General features: G+C 45.5%; 1 protein-coding gene and 1 long non-coding RNA gene across 3 annotated transcripts in view; one reads left to right on the forward strand and one right to left on the reverse strand.

The window, feature by feature from the left end:
* The window catches only part of RAB3GAP2 (RAB3 GTPase activating non-catalytic protein subunit 2), a 51349-nt gene extending 43298 nt beyond the window's left edge, over nucleotides 1–8051 (reverse strand). The window contains exon 1 of the mRNA XM_024576126.4: nucleotides 7481–8051. Within this exon, the coding sequence (XP_024431894.2) occupies nucleotides 7481–7595 (115 nt within the window). The 5' untranslated portion in view covers nucleotides 7596–8051. The remainder of the gene's footprint in view (nucleotides 1–7480) is intronic.
* Nucleotides 8052–9286: 1235 nt separating this feature from the next.
* Nucleotides 9287–16109, forward strand: LOC123478261 (uncharacterized). 2 transcript variants are annotated; one of them, XR_006653426.2, is made up of 3 exons: nucleotides 9287–12710; nucleotides 14921–15082; nucleotides 15219–16109. It is a non-coding gene; the product is annotated as an uncharacterized lncRNA (long non-coding RNA). The 2 variants fall into 2 exon arrangements; XR_008425422.1 differs by having other exon boundaries at nucleotides 9287–10635; nucleotides 10852–12710; nucleotides 14921–16106.
* Nucleotides 16110–21360: the final 5251 nt, after the last annotated feature.

The raw sequence follows: 21360 nt of genomic DNA on the forward strand, positions 1-21360 counted from the left end.
CAAACTAAAATTATTATTCGGGTACATTAAAAATGCTTTGAAGCTTAGTCTGGAATCCAAAATCTCCTTATAATTCTGTAAGAAAATGCATTCCAAAATCTAGTCATCTTAAAAACGGGAAACGTTAAAAAAAAATCTGCAAACTGCACTACCCTGTGGCTACTTCTATGCAGTGCCAATGATACAATTTCTGCAGCCTCCTGACTCCTTGTTGAAACATCATTTGACGCCGTTTTGCAGGCTGTTATCTGACAGCTATTTTTGGCTGTTAATAAGTGTCAGAATGCCAGCACTTTACCAAGGTTATTTCTTTTGCCTCCAAACCATGCAAACTCTGTTTTTCGTGTGCTCACATCCTGTATGTTATAAACTCATTGTTTTCTTATCCACAACCTTGGCCAATGACCAAGTGAAAAACACCAATAGTGATATTGAATGAAGACCACCATCCTTCACAGAAAAGTTACCAGAGGGAAAGACTGACTGAATAAAACTCTTTACATGAATGGCAACTTTATTAGCTATGTTTAGCTATTAGACATCAGTAGCCATTTTTCAATGTAAATCATCGCTCAATTAAATGGGATTCTCAACAACCTAATTTTTTGGTCGGCTAGAAAAAACCAGAGAACACCAAGTTCCCAAATCCACACTCTACCATTTTAAAGGGGTGTTTAAAATGGGGTGGGGCGGAGACCATCCACAGCATTCTTCAAATGTGTCTGTACTCTACTATGCAAATACTCTTTTTGCCAACAGTGAATAAAACAGGTCACACAAAAAAAACCTCTTAAAAACAGAGAATATTGGCCATTAGGGGAATCTAAAAACAGGTTGCGAGAACATAGCTCGTGGTGTGACTTCCATGCTCCGATTCACATGCAGATGCTGCTTCAGAAGCTGGTGCTTCACAACAATATCACATCAGGACAGTGTCTGGACAGAGGCAGAGTCCTTCAAAGGCTCATGTTTTAACTGGGCTTTCCCACCTCACTTCCTGCACAACCTACTGAAAAAAAAAAAAAAGGCATTTCCAGGTAATTACGTATTTCTCCTTAGTTATGAGTCTTTAATTTGGGTGGGAGGCAATCCTTGAGGGGTGAGCTTCCTCTCAAATCTGTTCTTTTCACATTCTTGGCCATCTTTCCTTAAAATTCACAGAAAACCAAGGACTGCCTTGAAGATTCAATTGGAGTCCTTCAAGAAGAACATCCACTTAAAGTTTTTTGTTAGTCTACCTCCTTTGCAGAAATCCCCCTTTCTTATGTCATACCACATCTTGAATCATACCTGCTCTCCGGCTAAATAAAATTCATAAGCTGGCGTCTAACCAACTTAATAAAAAGCAACTACCTCTTCATTGACTAATAATTTGACTATTCAGTCGTTAACATTTTTATTCCCATCACCGAAGAAGACTAGTTTGAACTGTCTAGAATAATTGGTAACATAAGCACAAACCCTTGTTCTAAACTTTACCATGTTAAATGTTTTGCCTGAATGAATGAAACAAATGACTTCAAAATATAAAATGTAACTACAACTCCCTCTGGAGAGAATTTTTTTCCCTGAAGAGATTAGATTATATTAATATAAAAAAAATTTCAGTATCTCACTTGATAAATGATATACTCATGGAAACCTTCAAACCACAGAGAAAACACATTTTAGTTCAACCATCAAAAAAGTTGCATATGTCTTTTTTAGGGTTATTTCCAAGAACGAATTATTCCACCAACAAAAACTTAAATAAGAAGTTCAACTTCTGCTTTCCATAGCTCTGTTTAATTCCAAAAATACATTATTCTGATTTGCTTTCGAACAGTCTATCCTCATAAACTGAGTGTATATTTTTCATTTAACAAGAACCTGAAGCTACAAAGGAAATTGAATTCTAGAAGTGGGCAATTAATTTGACAGAATTTGCCTTTTCCAATATGAGCACGTCAAGATCAGGAACTAAATGAGAAACTGAACTCGTTAAATGTTAGGAAAAGGGAAACTTAATTTAATCTCCATGGCTGAATAAAAGATCTTATTAGCACAGAAGCAAATTCATTTCCTTCCTTCTGAGACAAGAAAAAAACAGAGATAATGTGCTTGTTCCTATAAAGAGGAAGAATCTCTAGAAGCTATGACTTGTGAATAATTCAGGGCGTCCGACAAAATTTAGTTGGGTCTTCTTGGCCAAAGCAAGAAAAAGGATCACATAGCAGTACCAAGTTAAAAAAAAAAAGACTGAATAATGGAAAATCTGCTGCTTAATTTCCTATGCCTCAGAATTATTAACCTTCTTCTATTATCAGGGAGATGGAAATGGGAAAATAAACTTCATAAATAAATAGCATATTCCTTTCACCACATTAAAAATATGCGGCAATTTAAAATGAGGAAGCTATCCCATTTTCAAGAGCAGGGGTTTCACTCCTTCAAATTCCCATGATTAAATCAGACGAGATCTTTAAGGTCCCTTTTTAATGATTAGTGTTGCCAAAGAAGTGACCTCTTCCATCACATAAGGACACAGCTTCTGACAGGCAATCCACAAAGTGACAGAACTGAAAGTATCTTTAAGCATATCCTCCTGTTCTAAAAGGGTCATTAAAGAGGCTCCCTCCCCCCCAAAAAACTAATAAATCTTCTGACACAACAAAAGACAATAAAACAAAATAATATATAGACTTGAAGAAATTTAATATGCTTATTCTCCCTTTTACTATTCTGTTTTCAAAGAACAACAATATAGGGTGTAATTACAAAGAACTTATACATTTCTTGTAATTGCTTCCTACAACTTCTTATGCTGATTTACTATATCCGAAACAGCAGAAAGAGAGCTGCATAGCTAATAAGGTGAGGGGAGGTGTGCCGCCATGAAGCGCGGCTAAAGGCGTGTAAACACTGCCAGCTGAAGCCGACGTCTGCCTATTCTAAAGAAGCCAATGTGACACCTTCCTTATTAAATCCATTTTAATATTCTGTCCCTATGAGAAAACTTTCCTTAAACCAAATTCTTCCAATACCAGCTTAATCTTGCTATCACTTGCTGCTTTAAAAAAAATACAGATAAAGTCTGATAGTGATCTTAATGCCACATGAGAACCACCTTTTCATGTATTAGAAGAGCAAAAAAGCCAAAGAGACTGATGACATAAAATGATGGCAAGTACGTGGGTTCACTGGCATACATACCATGGAAAGGAATACCATTTCGAGTTAATTGTTGTACGTGGTGTAAGATAAGGGTCCAACCTCATTCCTTTGTACACGGACGTGCAGATTCCCCCACTGAGTGGTCTGGCATTCTTGTGAAAGATCATTTGACCGTATACGCAAGAGTCTCTTTCTGAGCTTCCTATTCTGTTCCACTGGTCCATTTGTCTGTCTTTATGCCAGCACCACACAAGTTTGATCACTGTAGGTTTGCAATATGTTTTGAAATCAGGAAGTATGAGTTCCCAACATTTTTACTGTTTTTCAAAATTATTTTCACTATTCAGGGTCCATGTCTCATTTTTTTTATGTATGCTATGATGAAAAAAAAAAAACCGGGAATGCCTGAGCCCTGTAGAAGAATGTCTTCAAACTTTTTGCTTACAGATCCCCCAAAGCGTTCTTCCCTAGTGTGGACCCTCTGCACAAAAGATGTAACTTCTTATATACTGTGAACATGGACATTTTCATATACATTTATATCATCCTTTTAAACTCAGTGGATTCTGAATACTATCGGGAAATGACACCCACCCACATCCATTAAGAAATGCCACAAATTCTGATAAACGGCTCTTTACAAAGCCTGATGTTTTGCAAAAGGTGGCCTGGAGTGATTGCTGAACTCCATGGCCCTAGACATTCCTAGAATTCCAAGTAAACTATCTGTAGTAGGGCAAGCTATTTTACTGACTTTATTTGTAAATTAAAGCACTGTTTTAACTGTAAAATATAGGCTTGGCAAAGGGGCTCACTGGTTAAGAGGTTCTTTCTCTATTTATTTTCTACCTCAATTGATGGTAGCCCCAATAATACCAACAAACATAAACCTAAGAACTTGATTTAAAAGAGTAATAAATTAAATACTTGCAAACTCACAGGCATATTGCAAATTAGCCTAGATGTGTGGGGTATGATTATATCCCAATGCCTGCATTGAGTTCATATCCTAAGGCTCCCGTTCACTGTGCGACCTTGGACAACTATTCAATCTGTCTGTGCCTAAATTTTAGCACCTTTAACTGTGCCACACAATATGGTAGCCATCAGCCACAGTTGGCTATTTAAATTAAGTAAAATTAAAAATTCAGGTCCTCGGCAGTATTTGCCGCATGTCAAGGGCTCACCAGCCCGATGTGGTGGAGACTGTCATACTGGGCAGCACAGACAGTGATGAAAATAAGTAAGATGATATGACAGAGAATAACGGATGAGACCAAGGAGGCAAGAGTGCCTACTTTGGATCAGACAGTGGAAAAGGCCTCCCTGAGATGCTGGCATTTGCGTTGAGACCTGCATGACAAGCTGCAGCTGGCGTGCAAAGACTTGCACACAGCATCCACGGCAGAGACAAGGGCAAGGACAGAGACCTCAGGTGCACATGAGCATAGCTGGTTTTAACAACACAAAGTACGTCTGAAGCATAAGACATGAGGGAAAGGAGCATGCAGTGCCGGAAGTGGCAGGAGGCAGGGCCTCAAGAGTCTTCTAAGCCAGACAAGAATTTTGGATTTTATATTAAGGGCCCTTGCAAGCATAGAGAGTTAGAAAGAGGGGAATGCTGTGATCTACGCTATACAGGTCTTTAAGAGTTCGCTCTGACTGCTTTTGGGAACGAGTTACAAGAAACCAAGAGTGGACGCAGGAAGGTCTGTAAGAAGACTGGTGCCACTGGCCAGCGGAGAGCAGACAGTGGCCTGGAATCAGGCCGTGAGACACACAAAATGTATTCTTTTTCTCTGCATCCCCTGTCTACAGCCCAGTATCTACCATCCTTCACAACCTGGATCCTTGAAATGGTCAACTTCATTAACTCCTCAAAATGCTGTAAATGTGCTTTTTGCGCCTACCATTCCACCGAAACTGTTCTGAGCTCCCAGGCACCTCCATCTTCCCACAACCCACGAGCACATTTCTGCCCTCCTCTTAGCTGACCTCTGTTGCATTTGCCACTGCTGGCCACTCTTGTCTTTCATCAAAGTCTCCCCTGCCTCAGCTGCTGGAGCATCATGCTCACCTGGTTTTCCTCTGTAACTCTTTCTCAGTCTTCTTCCAATTCACCTCCACCCGACTCTGAACATTTCAGCACTCAGTTCCTGTCACTATGCAGTCACCCACCGCAAACGTCGTTTCCGTCAACGTCAGACCACATATACAATGGTGGTCCTATAAGACTGTGGCAGAGCCGAAGACTTCCCATTGCCTAGTGACTCTGTGGCAGTCTAAATGCCACAGCACGATGGATTACTCCCAAGTTTGAGTAAACAAACCTACTGCACTGCCAGTCATATAAAATGTGGCACACACAATTACAGTAGCAGGCTGTACCACCCAGGTCTGTGCAAGCGCCCTCGATGATGTTCACACAGCAGTGCATGGGGCATGACTGCATACATAATCCTTCACACTGATTTGACACCTTATGCTGATAACTCTCAAAGTAACATCTCTGGCCCAGGAATCCTTCTTAAGTTTCAGACCCTTTATCTGATGTTCGACTGGACCCCCCGCCACTTGGACATGCCACAAACATTTAACATGCAAAAGGTCCAAAACCTATCTGCTTCATTCTCCCTCTTTATACACCCTTGCTCAAATCAGAAGCCCAAAGGCGTCCTTAACCGCCTCTCACTCATCAGCTGCAATAACTAACCCCTATCGCCCGGTCTCCCCTCGGTCCTGCAGGTTCTGCCTCCTTAATAGCACTCTAGTCTAGCCCTGCCTCTCAAGTCCTGCTCAGGCTATTTTAGTTCGAGCTCGCATCCCTTCTCTCATGGACCACTGGCATTGTTTCCCGCCCCATTTACCTGCGTCTCATCTCTCCTGCACACAGTTGTCAAACCACACAGTGGCAATTCAAAAACTTTACTTGACTACACTGAGATCCCATCTGACTGTGTCGTTTCTCGGCTTCGGGTGTCTCAGAGGCACCCCACTACTTTCCCAAGGCTTCTCATGACCCAGCTCCCTGTTCTTCTCTTTGAGGCTTTCTTAGTTTTCTCAGTAGTACACCAGTCCAGGCCTCCCTTCCTCTGCACATGTTATTACCTTTCCCTTATTCATTTCACTAGTACTCCAAAGGTAGGCTTAAGTGGTACCACTCCAGGGAAGTGTGCCCTTGCGCCTCACATAAGTATACCTGTATTTACAGGTGTATATTTGTATGTATACATGTAGTATGCATGTTTATATACGTACGCATCTCACTCGCATCGCATGGTAGCTGCTAATGTAGTTGTCCCAGTAAATTATAGGTTCGTAGAGGGCAGAGACCTCCAATCTTATTTGATTTGTAACACTAGAGTAAATATTTACAGAGAGCTTTGATTTGGTATCTTCTAAATTTAAGAAACAGGGAGGAACTTATGTAGTGGGTCTTTTTTCACCAGTCCAGCAGAGCCCAAAGTGACAGCGCTGCACTGCAAAGCTAAATGTGCTTCGGAGCAGAAACAGGAAGAAAACAAACACAAAATACAGCCTTTCGGTAGGAGAGGTGTGGGAATTTCTGAGGAATTAGGCAGTCTCTAATAAACCAGATTCAGGATTTTATACTCCGTGGGCGAAGGCGTCATTCGCACTCTTTGATGATGATAATAGGTGGAAGGCTTCTCACCTCAATGGCCGCGTTACTGTAATTTACACGTAAATGACACGTTTCGGGTCACCTTAGTTCTTGCTGTAGATTCTCGCTCTCCTGACAGGTTATTACCCTGATTTAGGAGCCGCTTAACTCACCACCTTAGGAGTCACTCACCTATCAGTCATTTACTCTCTAAATCTGAGGGGGGGGGGGGCGGGGGAAGAGAATGGGAGAAGAGAGCTGCGGGCGACAATAAACCCTTTGGGAAGGGCGGGTAGCCAAAGGCCACAGACCCAGGGATGGAGGAGCCGGGGGAAAAGGCCAACATCAGGGTGCAGCGCCCGCAGACAGCTGGCAAGGAATCCCCGGGGAGGAGAGGCGATCACGGAACAGGCAACACCGGTTGGGAAGGAAAGGGAGACGCGGGGACAGAGCCAGGAATGGGCAGCAACGAGAGGAAGCAGGACGCAGTTTCTGGCCGGAGAGTGAGGTGTTTAAGAGAAAGCTAGGGCGACAGGAAGGCGACACCGACGCGGCCGGGGCGGAGGGGGCTATAGGATGAGAAGCGCAGGGCAGGATCGCTGGAAGGCGTGGGGGGAAGTAGGAGTCCCCCGGGCAGAGGTGGCGGAGTCGCACGGAGACCCGAACCCGGCGGGAAAGGGAGCGGCGAAGCTGGGGAGCACTTACTGGGGTCCCTCCGCAAGGCGCCGATGGGGGTCTCCCCCCGCAGGTGAGGGAAGAGGAAGTCGCGGGCGGCCTGGAGGTCCTGGAAGTAGCAGAACTGGACAATGGAGCAGGCCATGGCTCCGGGGAGCCCTGCTGGTGCACTCACCTTACCTGACCACGCCCTGCCCCCCGCCACCCCTCGGCCGCCACAGTCCAGCCCCGACAGCTTTAGCCACGGAGGGGCGGGGAAACCCAACCGGAAGCTGTCAGCGCACGCGGGTCCTCCGCTTCAGAGCACTGCGCGTGCGCAGGACGGCCCCGGCGGCCGCGAACCGCGTCATGTGACCAGCGGCTGCCCGCGGGTGCCGCAGACGTGGAATCCTCCGAGCTGCTTCAGTTGCGGTTCTGCGCCTCCATCCGGGATCGAGCGCTTTTATTCACTGTCGCTTTTAGCCGAAGAGCGTCTCATTGGATGTTGTCCGCCTCGGCCCTTGTCATCTGGCCAATCTTATTGGTGCCTTGCTGTTGGCACGGTCCTGATATTTCAGAAATAATCCCTGTTAAACCAGTGGCAGGCCAGTGGGGGACGGTGTCATTCAAGTGCCCGAGTTGGCGAAGATTAATTTCTCCTCCGTCAAGGTTAGCTTGAAATGCTCCACCTACAAATTGCCGTGGTGCTACGCACGCCTAATACGGCGCGCGTCGCACTGTGGGACACTAACGCTCTCTGTCGACCTGCATTGACTTTCCATTCATTCACTCATCCACCCATTCAGCAAATGTGTTGCTCGTCGTTTCTATTCCAGACAGGCGAGGCATGGAGTATAAAGCAGAGAATGAGGGAGATTAAATGCTCGTTCCCATGGAACTAAAATTCTAGAAGCAGTTAATTAACTGCTCAACTATTTAACTGACATGAACTATTTAACTGCTAATAGTAAGGAAGGAAAGAAGTACAAAATGCTATGATAGAACTTGACAAGGAAACTTACCTACTTTTTTGTTTGTTTTATTGGGAGGTGGGGGTGCACAGTTGCCAGGATCAGGTACAAATTTTGTTGTAAATTCCTGGAAGCTGGGATGTCATTCAATGCCATTGTATGTCCATAGCTGTCTAGCATAGGACCTGGCACATAGTACTTAATAAATATTTGCTGAAGGGATAAATGGAATGGGATGTGTACATACAGTAAACAGAAGTACTCCTTCTTTTACAAAGCACTTTATATTTTTTAAGTATTTTTCTATACTTTGTCCAACTGGATAGTCACAGTGTCATCTAGAAAGTGTGTCTTATCCCAATTTTTAAACAAAGAAATTTAAGTGTCTTTGAGAAGACTCTTGAAGTTCATTTAAATTATTTTCTAAAAAGTAAAAACCAAAGAAGGAATTATTTTAATGTTAATGTAGACACTCATATACTTGCCTAAAGAACCATAAAGTGGCCGTCCACTTTGTATGGCAGAAAATGGGATGGAAATAAATTGAAGGCATGTAGATGAAGGCCAAAGCCTTTATGTCTATCAGGGCTCTGTGTGCACAATTAGTCCTGATAATATAACAATTACAATTTAGTGCCCAGGTTCCCACTTCATTACTTCCTGTTCTTAGAGTAGAACAAATTCCACAAAATAGGATCAATAATTCCTATGTTATCAGGTCACCAGGGATCAGTTCTTCCCCTATAAAATAGATGCTTGCATTAGGGATGCTGTGAGGTTCCTTACACATCAGAGACTTGTAATTCTGTCTTCAAAGTTTGCAGAAAAGGCAAGCTTTCAGTGCTCCCACTTTCCACCCCCCTCAAAAATCCCATGCTTCCTCAGATCATCCAGTCCCAATGATCAAACCCCAAAATATGACCATAATACTGACACAGAGTAAATTTTAAGTTTAGACTCTTAGCTCTATGGCATAAATTGAGAGCACGTGACACTTCTTGGAAGCAGTGTCGTTGCTTGAAAACCATTCAAGTTCCTATTCAGGTAAATGCATTTTGTGGAAGTGACTGCCCTTGGCTGATCCAGCTGGCCTTTGTTCTGCGCCAGGGTATTCATACATCTCTTGTGTGGCGGCTAGTGAATTTCATTACCGCTCAGTTTCAATGGTGAAGTTCCTGGCTTCCGTCCAAGTGGTATTCAAAAGGCTCATTCATGAATGCTTTTAAGGACTTCAGATACCCTTCACAGAAATTACAACACATTCATGAACTGAACTCTTCCCCCAGGAAGTTGTAAAGCTGCAGGGGATGCCTCTGGAGCCATGGTTTCTGCTGCCATGGTTTCTGTGGAGTGCGGGAGGACTGTGTTCGACAGTGGATGTCGCTAACTGCAGTCTAAGAAAGCACATTGCAGGAAATGCGCAGGCTTTACACAGCCTGGCACAGATACTGTCTCTCCATGGGCTGTGAATTCAGGAGCTAAGAAAAGCGATGAGACCAACAAAATCCCAGGAGGGTACTAATGTGAACTCTCTCCAGTATCCACTGTTGTATCCACTGGTAACTGTTGCTAAGAGAAAGATGCTTACTGAGCAGGGTTAGCAGCAGGTCCTTGCCAGACTTCACCAGCAGCCTGGAGCTGAAGATGTTGAGATCCAGGATGGCAGCAAAGTGTGAAAGAAAGCAATGGACATGGAGTCAGGAGACCGAAGGTCTGTCTCAGCGAGACCGCTAATGTACTCACATGAACTTGGGCAATTCCTGGACCTTATTGTCTTGATCCAGAATATGGATAAACAGAACTCTAAAGTTCATCTCCGGAATGCGCAGGTTTTGGTGAGAAACTGGGAAGGAAAGGGTCCGGGAGTCGGAGTTGCTCCAGAGGGGTGGTCTGTGTAGGTATCCCAGTAAGTGGCTTTCGTGGGCAGGAGTGAACTCAAAGCCCTGAGCATCTCTAAGCAAACAGAAGGAGAACAGTGGGACTCGGAAGCCTTACATCATAACTGGGCCGCGGGTCATCCCTGAGGTCTGGATTGAAATGTGAACAGAAGCAAGGTCTATGAACAACTAGTTTCACTCAACAAACATCCACGGAGGGTGGGTAACATTTGCCTTACTACAGTAAAGTCGCTATGCGGAGCACAGTGGAGACGTAAGGACTAGCCTGCCAGAGACTCGCCACCACACCAGGGAACCAGACAGACACGGAGGACTGACAACTGCAGCGTGCGACGAGGTGACGTTTGGTGCTCACAAAGGGCTGTGGGAGAAGTAAGGGAGACCGTTAATTTTGATCGCTCACCTTGTCCTGAAGAAAAGGGCTCACTGGGCAGAGGTGTGAAAGGCAATGAGCAGATTAGTTCCAGGTTACAAAGACCCTCAAAATCTGAATTTTATTCTGTGTGCAAGGTATAGCCAAATGAAGGGGCTTTTGTTTCCTTTTGTGTTTTAGGAGCGTTGGGTCATGACGGGGAAGCAGTATGTGGCCTCACTGGAGGCAGGGGGGCACTTCGGGTTCTGGTCACAACATTCTCAATGGGAAGTAACAGCAATGGAAGGGCACTGCCACCCCGGAGGCCGAGTCAGTGGACGGCGGACATACGATTATGTGTGGATGGTGGGAGGGAAGATGAGACCCAAGATGGCATCCAAGTTTTGTATCTAAAGACCTGGAGAGGTGGCCATGCCACGTCAGAACCAAAATAAAGAACGCAAGAGGAGGAGTGGACTAGGGGACAAACAGGAATAAGATGAATTAAGTATTCGATTTGTTAAATTTGAAGTGCCCACAGAACAGCTAGATTTTTTTTAAGTTTTTTTTTTTATAAAGAGTGTTCAGAAATATGGAATTAATGAGGCCAGGCTCCTGATGATGCCACCGGCAGAGGTCACGTTGAAGGGTGGGAACGGAAATGACACCGGTCCTGCGGAGTAAGAGAAGGATCGCTTCACAGACCAGCTGGGAGGAGTGGCTTGGGTTTTGTTTGTTTGTTCTTGGTGTGGACTGGGGAGGAAGCGCTAGTAAAAGGGATTGGAAGGAAACAGTCAGAGAACTAAACCACATGGAGTAGGACAGTGTCACAGAGGTCAAGGGAGGGAGAAGAAAGTGTCACGAACAGGTGAAGTATTGTGTTGACAAGCATAGAGAAGTGACAGGGAGTGAAGGCTAGTCGGGTGACTGCGCACAGCGGGTAGGAGGTCTCAGGTGATGACCCAGCTTGCAGATCAGCCAGACTGTTCCCCTGGCAGACGGTCTGTAACTACTGTTCAGAAGAGGTTATGTCTCAAACAGCCGCAGAGGCTAGCTATGACAAGCTTTGCCTTTTGCTCTGGCTAAAGGAGAAACATTTTAGAGAGGGGCAGCAGAGTTTTATTTTTGCTGGCGTTTACCAATTAGAAAGATAACTTCACTAAGTATTAAGTGTTTTTATGAATACAAGAAAATATATTTTCCAATATTTATTTTGGGCCAAAATCTCTGTAATCCCGACCCTCATGACCACTTGCCTGGGCTGTTTTTTTAGGGCCCTGATTCTGCTTGCTTCTTTCCACTTCATTCACCCTCCACATGGCTGCCTTCCTGAGGCATCGGTCCAATCTTGTCACTTAGTAAATCTACCAATAACACCTTACTGTAATCTTTAATTTGTTCATTCATTTACAAACTATTTGCTGGCTGCTCATTTAGGTGCCAGGAGTGGCCAGAGCCCCTATGAACATAAGTATAAATAAGACCCAGTGCTGGTGGAGTCGGTGACTTACCAAGACACAAGCAAGTAAAAACAGCAGAGGCAAATATACAGCCTCACAGTTCAGATAAGGCGTTTTGGAGGTAGTATTTGGACTGAGTCTTCAAAGTGGAACCGATTTTAGCTGGATGATGATGGTAGAAGGGAGAGGGCAGAAGGTTACCCGGCCAAAGAAACAACATCATGCCCTGGCTGGGTGGATTGGTTGGCTGGAGTGCTGTCCCACGCGCCAAAAAGTCGCGGGTTCTGTCCTCAGTCAGGGCACATACAGGAGGCAACTGATCGATGTTTCTCTCTCACATCAATGTTTCTCTCCCTCTCTCTCCAATCAATAAACATATTCTTGGGTGAGGATTATTTAAACAACAACATCACACCATGCGTGAGAGCAGCGATAACCCGTGTGCACAGAGAAAACACTAGCTGCTGTTTCTAGAATGGGAAGCGTGACGCTGGAATTGGGTGAGTCCAAAGAGGTGACCTGAGAGACTGTGAACTTCCTCACATTTCATTTCCTCCAGAAACTGAGGACACATCAGTTTCTTTCTTAACTTGCATAAAGGTGAGAAAAATCTCCTTTTTTGTTCACTTTCCTCATGAATACCATTTTCCACAGCTTGTTTGCAGTCCAAAGGGCCACAGGGAGGGGACAAGGTTTTGTGGGTTGGGAGTGACCGTGTGTTAACGGGACCCAGCTCCACGGGACATGCTTGCCGGCTGCCATGAGTGGCTAGGCTCGTGCTGAACGCTGGCCTCCTGTTCCTCCTCCGTCCACAGACGGGCAGATGCCCTAGTCACGGCCCCTCCCTGTTCATTTCCAGAGGACACGCCCTCTCCCTGGCTCTCTGATTCCTCCTCCTACATGGACTGGCATGAGGCAGTCAAGTCTTTCACACTTGTTGATTTGGTTTCTTTCCAATTGTCCTGCTGGCAGCCACTGACTTAATTATATTTGACACTTGCCTTTTTGATTCATTTGTACAAATACAGTCCTTCCCACTGTCCTAATTAGTAAAACCCCTTGTTTGTGGCCATACTCTATTCTTTTCTTTCTGGACCGGATAGGCACCTGGAAGTTTTGATGGTTCAGGCCTAGAGAGGTATGCTTGGAGCATCTCTAAAGTACTTAATTACTGAGCACCTGCTATGTGCCTCTTCTCTACCCAGCAGCCTTTGAAATCCTTCCAAACCCAGCTCTAACAATCATCACCTCCTTCGAGAGGGTCCTGACTTCCCCAGGCAAAACTGGCCACTGTGGACCCCCATAGCTTTTTGCTATATAGCTATTTTAAAACTTAGCACCTTGATTGTGCTTTATCCACATTTTTGTCTCCCCCACTAGGTGGTGATATCCTCAAGGGCAGGGATGTGACCTGTTTACCGGTGTGACAGCCCTCCATCCATTTAGTCATTCACTTAATGCATTTTCTTAAAAGCCTACTAGGTACTGGGAGCAAAGCATACGCATGCCTCATACTCAATGCACAGAAGAAACACATACCTGCGCTAATAGACATAGACTCCAGTGACAGACCTAATAAGCAGGCAATACAACTGCATTTGGAAAGTGCACGGGTAGGAGAAGCCCCAGGGAGCCCGTAAGAGGGGCCCCTCACACTGGGGATCGGGGAGGGCTTCCTCCCTGCACCATCTAAGCTCAGAGCAGGAGGACCGAGTAGGCGTTCGTCAGATAGAAACCTGATGGAGGCTATGAAGCAGTTTTGCTATTATCACCAAATGCTTGAAGAGTGATGATTTATACAGGAAGGGAGTAAATATAAACAAGAAATGTTTATATTTAGTTTATGCTGTATATAGCTCTAGGAGTCTCATGTACCAAGTGCCTTTCTTAGCCTTTGAGATAAGGAAATGATTTACCAGCCTTCATTAAGGCTGACTCTGTGGTATGTATAATCACTGTCCATTTTAAAAATTACAGTCGTTAATAATGGTATGAGATTGACACGGAGTTTGTACGGAAATGAGCCACCCACATTTGTTTTTTAAAAATAAGTGTGAGTAATCTCGTCTTACATTTTATTAACTAATGTAGCCACATACTGTTAATCCTTAGACATTCATTTGTATCCTGTTTTCATTTGTCTGCTCTGTCCCTGTCCCTCCTTTCCCATCATCACCGTGCCTTTGCATACTAACTGCGTACTCGCCGTGTGCAGACTGGGGAACGCCCAGCCTTTCTAGTTCGATCAGTTCCCTGAAAACACATACCTTTAGAACAGATTTTTTTGGTAAGGTATTACATGAAGCTCTGTAGACCTGGCAAAATCCATTTTGAGATTATTTTTTCCTAAAGAAATTAATGTTCAAAAGTGCTGAGATGTTAAGCAATGAATAAAACAAGGGAATAAATAATTCACTAATGTATTAATAAATATTTCAGGGCTGAGTGGAGTTCTGGTTAATGCACGTTAATATCTTAGTAAGTGAAACTCTTTGAATGCTTTATATGTTACAACTTCAACTATTTAGCCTTATTGGCCATAGATCTGTAGATAAAATATTTAACAGAAGTCAGTAATGAATATGAAAAGAGCACTTTAAGTATGTTTTAATAAGTGAGCTCATTAATAGTGTAAGACATTCAAAGGCAAAGATATGTATTTATCATACCTTAAATCTGATTTCACTGTCCTTGTTGGGATTCTTCTCACTTAAGATAGATTGCCAAGGTGCATTCTGAACACAAACATTAAGATCACTGCCATTTTACTAAACTCATCGTCTCTCTTTATGTTGCAAAATATTCTCAAGGTCCATCCCCATTGCTGCAAATGGCAGTATTTCATCTTTTCTTGAGGCTGAGCAGTGCCCCATCGTATGTGTGCACCGCATTCCTCTTTCTCCACTTATCGAAGGGTGCTTCATTTGTTTCCGCACGTTGGCCACTGCGAATAACCATTCTTCCTTTAAATGGTGAGACCTCTAGTGTGTTCAAAGTGATTTCATTTCCAACATATGCTCCGTCTGTCTTTGATAAACATGCTGACTCAGTTCAGTCTGAGCTGTTCACTTACTCATGCAACCATGCCTTTGTTACACACTCACTCAGAAACCCCTCTGTGCAAAGCACAGACCTGACACCAGCTTCCGCCCTCTCTCTCGGATCTCCGTATCCCCGTATCCGTGAGCACCACGCATCTGGAATGGATGCCACCGGCTAAGCTGGAGGGTCTTAAGGAAGCAACTTCATTCACAGAGTCGTCACCGACCGAGTGCAGGGCGTGCCGTGCTGGGGGTGCGGCACTTATCAGCAGCAAGCCGTCTGGGACACGCGCTGTCTCACTCCTCAGCTCTCCCAGGAGGCAACCATCAGATGCACGGCTAGAAAAGGTCAAGTTCCTAAAGTATGGCGATCACGAACACACATTTTCCCTGTTACACCCCCTACATTTCTACTAAAACCATAATTACCCCCAGTTTATAACCACAGACCTCTGGAAACCCAGCTACTATCGGCTCCAAACCCTCCCCTCTCTCATCCACAGACTGTGATCTGTGAGGACAAGAAATCTGTATTTTATTCATCTTTGCATCCTAAGAGCACAGAATGCGGCAACCATTTAAATAGTGTGTTACAACTTTTAAATTAACTCTCACAAAAATTTGCTTATTGTTGCCTGTTGAATACCTACCCCACACTCTGCCTGGACATGCTGGTGCCGTCAGAACTCAGCTTCAACCTCTCTTCCTCGGGGAGACCATCTCTGATGCCACAGGCAAGCTCTGGGCTCCCTGGGATGAGCTCAGAGAACACTCGAGATTCCCACTTTATGGCACTTAGTTGTATTCAGGTAGTTTGTGTTCTCTATTAGAACACAAAACCCGGGAGGGATGGACCTGTAAATTCTCTCATCCTCAATGCTACAGCTCAGAAGCAGTGCCTGGGACACAGTAGATGCTCAATAAGCATTCTGGAATAAATGACTTTTGACCAATAGCATTTGGGACACTAACCTTTCTCTCCTTTTCATCCTCTGTTGTCCACAGAGCTATTTAATGCTCTCCCACACGTGGGTTTTTTGTTTTTTTTTTCTATCCATTTCCTGTTTCTGCTGGATGGGCGGACACATGGTGTTCTGATGAGTGGATGCCAGGGTGGCTACAGTGTATCCATGCTGAGGGAGGTCTCTATTTTTGCACCTCTCCGGGGCTTGAATTGACAAAGCAGTGGTGTTCTGCTCCCAAAACTCTGCCTTTTAACCTTGTGCCATGGGAATGTGCCTGTCAGGCTCTGTGGAGGAAGTTACTCCTCTTTTTTGAAACTGGGATACTTGGAGCGCTCACCCCGCTTTAAATGAACCACTAGAGGGGGCAGCGACATGCTCTGTTGCTGCACCTGACACACACCTGCAGGATATTCGGAGGTCTCCTGGGCCTGAGTGTTTTATAAACACTCTCAGAGATGAAGGGACTTGCCTAGGGCTACAGAGTTCCTCAGTGACAAAACCCAGACCTCTTGCTTTTTCTTCCAGAACCCTTCAGGGCAGCATGCAGTCCCCTGACTGCCTGTTCTTGGAGGGTCCTTGCAGGGTCCACTGATATGGATCAGGTTTGACAAGGCTGATTCACGTGCCAAGAATGCTTGACCTGCTGATGTCATCACCCAAGTTTATTTATTGGTGGTCTGTATGGATGCACGTGGGCCAGAGGGAGGGGTAGCATGAGCTAATGACAGCTGTGCTGAGTTCCAGCGCCCACAGGACACAGGCGCAGTGGGCGGTGCTGGGTCTAGCTATGGTGTTCTGGTTAGAGAAGCAAGCTTTCCTATTACCCCTTATTCCTCTGTGTCCTTCCTCTCCCTCCCCATCCCAACTGGTGGGTTACTGCACCCACCAGTAACACCAGTCTGGCTAATCATGGCTTCCGGCTCCTCCCAGACACAGTGAGGGTTCAGGAGAGGGTATGAGATCTGGCTGGTCTATCAGGGTCCTGCCCTGGGATTTCTGAGTGGGAAACTGGAGGAATAGCTGTCTTGTCTCGGGGTGCCGAAGGAGGTGAAGTTAAATGACTGTGGTCACCTCTCCACCCAAACAGAGAAGGCATTCCTGGAAAGGAGGAGAGTTACAGAACCAGAGAGAAAAGCCGGGTGGAGGACTGCATCCCAACCCCAGCCCTTCGGCCCTGGCTCCTGTGGTTTCTCACACTCCTGGAGCTGCCCAGCTCTTATCCTATCAGTTCCTTTGTGTTGCTTTCTCTGAGGGTAGTTCAAGTTAGATTTTTGTCACAGTGAAGAATTTCGACTAGTACAGAGACAGTTTAAACTGGGTGTAGGGTAGTATCACCTTGCCACTGGCCCTAAACTAAGGGCCGAGCCAAGAGTTCATCTTTCAATACCAGACTCAGTGGTGAATAGTGACTTTATATATCTATTATACCCTCACTGTTGTCTGCCCTGGTTGGTTCAACCAGAACGAACATGTTGCTAGTGAGGCCAAGAGCACAGGTCATGTGGTTCAGTTAGTTCTGCTCTGTCTATAACAAGACCTATCACTAAAAACATCCAGCTGTTGTGCCATACGTGACCTTGACCCTGGCATGAACCAGAGGGGCCAGCGCACCTCTACACTGACTTGGGAAAGGAGCATGGGGTAATGGAAGCAGCACTGGTCTGACCCCTGGGCCATAATGGTCTAGTGCCACCTCCATCTTTGCCTTACTGGGAGACCCCCAAGTGCATAATCTGACTTCCATTTACCAGGTTACAAAAAAATGTGATACGTGAGTGACACAGTCCCAAGATACAGTCTGGCTCTAAAATGACATCACTTTCAAAGAACGGAAGTACATCCTCTGTGAATGGCAGGTCTGACTAACTGCTTTTGTACCAAAAAAATATCACATTTAACCCTACTGTTTTCTCAACAATTCTTAGGGCAAGCTGGGTAGGGAGTCATTAAACATATTTCTAATAGAAATGTTTGCTTTTAGCCCCAAAGTGCAACCCTGGCCTCCTTGGCAAGTGATGTGTTCCCCTCAGGGCTGAGTCGTGGATGGGCCAGGGAAAGTGAATCTCTTCTTCTGTGATATTAATGACTGTGGAGCAGCCATTCTTTACTTCGCAGAGCTGGGAACAAAGAACCTTCCCCACAGTCTCACCTCTGCCACTTCCAAACTGAAGAGCTGAGGGTTGCTAGGAGATGGGGCTGAGGGGCTGGCAGTGGTCAGTGGGCCTCAGCTCACTGGGGAAGCCAGGGGGAGGAGCCCAGCCCTCGAGTAAGCAGAAAAGCAAATACTTTCTGGACTCCTCATCTAGTTTTACATGTGGAGTTCAAGTACAAATAGGGCATGTTGGGAAGCGAAAGGAGCAAGCTTTGGTGAAGAGCTTAGTGCTAGGAGGCAGAGAATCCAGACGAGGCAGTACATGAGCTGAGTGCCACGTGGGGCTGTAGAGACGGCACAGAAATGGGAGGCTTGCTGCTCAGAGATGATAAATGCAGACAGAGGTTGTTTTGATTGACACTCCTGGTGACCTAGAGGGGGACCCGCCATGGTGGCCGAATGCCTGCAGGACAGCTAAGATCCTCGTGACTGATGCCGTTGAGCTCAGCATTATTATTGGGGGGACAAAGGTCAATTGGACCCTGATGGGACCCCTCACTAGGACACCAGGTTAAGACCACTGTAAGGCAAAGGGCGGTTTGCTTCGGTGGTCATGCTGTTGGCAAAATAGCGAGTTTGCTTAACACGCAGTAACCGCACCTGGCACGTGGTAAGAGCTAACCAGTGATGGTTGTTCTATCTGTTGGTCTACTTACAATTACCCTTCCAGATGGGTACTGCGTATTCAGCTTCTCCCTCCACCCCCAGGCTGTGCCTCCATAATCATTTTGAGGTGACCATGGATTCCAAAGTTCTTTAAAGCAGGCCTTGACTTCTTCTAACACCCCTTTAGAGGCTTCTTACCCCATTCCAGTCCCTATGTGACAATCCACTCCAGCCTCTGCCCATGTAGCCCAAACCTGACAGACCGAAACACCAAACACCCGACTCACCCAAAAATGCACCACATGCTGCTGCGCCTCACCAGGAAAATGCCCCCTTCCTTCTATTTCTGACCTTCAGCTGTGGAATGTTTGTGCATGTTGACCGTGCTGTGTGGCCTGCCCCAGAAGTCACTGCATTTGCTGGGGGGCGTGTGGGGGGGGTGTGGGGGGGGAGGGAATGGGACAACACAACCTTCAGGTGAGTCTGCTGTCTACCTCGCTCTACTGCGGACCTGTGCAAAGCTGCCTCCACCTGAGGTGGCAGCTTGTTGCTCACGATGGTGGCACAGCAGCAAGACCGGCATAGGACAGGGAGCTCTGCATCAGACGGAATCACAGCCTAGAATGTTGTAATGCTTCCGCACTCATGGTGGTGGGTCACATGGGATCTGACATCATCTGGAGGTGGGAGCTTCCAGGAATGCTACCACTAGCAGCTTTGCCAGGCAGACACTGGATCATTGCTCTTGCAGGAGACAGAGACGCAAACCAAGCAGAGCAAAACCGAAGCTATGTGCCAGCTTCCAAAAATCTGAGTAGTCAAATCACCAGGGAGAAGGAAGGGACTTGTAATACTTAGTCCAGAGACTCAACACCCTCACCGCTCAGCATTCAGTCACACTGATAATCAAAAGGACCTCGGGAGGCTTCTCTGGTTCAACCATCTGCCTCTAAAGGAGATCATAACTGGAACTTCAAAGCATGTGGAGCTCTCCAGGGACATGGTAGTGCATGACTTGCTTTGGCAAGGGGCTCCGATATCACTACCATTAGAGCAGTGGCTCTCAGCTGGGCGAGCTGGGCGTCCGGGAGGAGTGGTGAGGGGGGACTGCTGGGGTGCATCCCCCCAGCAGAGATTCTGACTCATGCTAAGTGGGTGGGGAGACAGGACCTTGGGGAGAGGAGTGTGGCAGTCAGTAATGAAACTTGTACAGACTCCCTGGATGGGCTAAGTAGAATATTCTAAGAATATAAAGCTTCGTCTTTATTAATTATGATGGTATTTTTAATTAGACAATTTCAAATATATAAAAAAAATTACAGAACACTAAAAGAAATACCCATATATATCCTTCACCTAGACTCACCAATTAATAACATTTTTCCACATGCTTTATTTTTGTCTTTCTTTACACACACACACACACTACCTAAAAGAAAAACACAACTATATCAATCTATCTAGTATATCTAATTTTTTGAACAATTGTGACAAATTATTTGATTTTCCAACCAAATGTCACTCCTTCTTCCCCTTCTTGATCCTCTCTCTTATGGCAAGAATTTCTTTTTAGAATGAAGAAGTTTGTTCTTGTGTTTGGTTCTCTCCCACTTAAAGATGCACTATATACTTTTGCCCCCTCAGTATGCAAAGAAGATGCTGTCCCTGCCACAGGCCCCTTGTCTGCCTCCCGACTTTCACCAGAGACGACAGGGAACTACTGGGCATTTAAAGGGACTTCTCTGGTCCTGGCCAAACTAGACAACGGTAATGGCCAGGATTCCACTACATTCCGTTTCCACCTGTTTGTACCAACTGCCGACAAGCAGATGTTGCTCTGTGACATTGACCTTTCTGTTCTCTCACTCAGCAGAGGTCACAGGAGGAACTTCACAGACAGAGTGCCTTGCTGCTCAGCATGGAATTCTCTGCTGTCTGACTCCCTCCATGCGTGGAGTTTTTAACATAAAAAGATGCTGTAAGACAATGGAATTCTACGCAGCAGAGAGAAAGAAGGAGCTTATACCCTTTGCAACAGCATGGATGAAACTGGAGAGCATTATGCTAAGTGAAATAAGCCAGGCGGTGAGGGACAAATACCATATGATCTCACCTTTAACTGGAACATAATCAACAAAAGAAAAAAGCAAACAAAATACCACCAGAGACATTGAGGGGGGGAACTGTCTAGCAGTGGCCAGGGGGGAGTGAGGTGGGGACAGTGGGAAGAGGGGATTGCAAAAACTATTATAAAGGACACATGGACAAAATCGGGGGGGATGGTGGGGGTGTGGGAGGGAGGTGGGTTCAGCCGGGGTGGGGGGAGGGAAGGGGAGAAAAGGCATACAACTGTGATTGAATAACAATAAAAAATAAATTAAAAAAAAAAGATGCTGTAAGAACACCCTGCTGCTGGACCCCACTTAAGCTCCCACCCAGTCTCCCTGCCTCTCTATACTGTGTCCTCAAACATCAACATGCTCCAA

The sequence above is a fragment of the Desmodus rotundus genome, chromosome 10 (assembly GCF_022682495.2).
Source record: "Desmodus rotundus isolate HL8 chromosome 10, HLdesRot8A.1, whole genome shotgun sequence".
Lineage (NCBI taxonomy): Eukaryota > Metazoa > Chordata > Mammalia > Chiroptera > Phyllostomidae > Desmodus > Desmodus rotundus.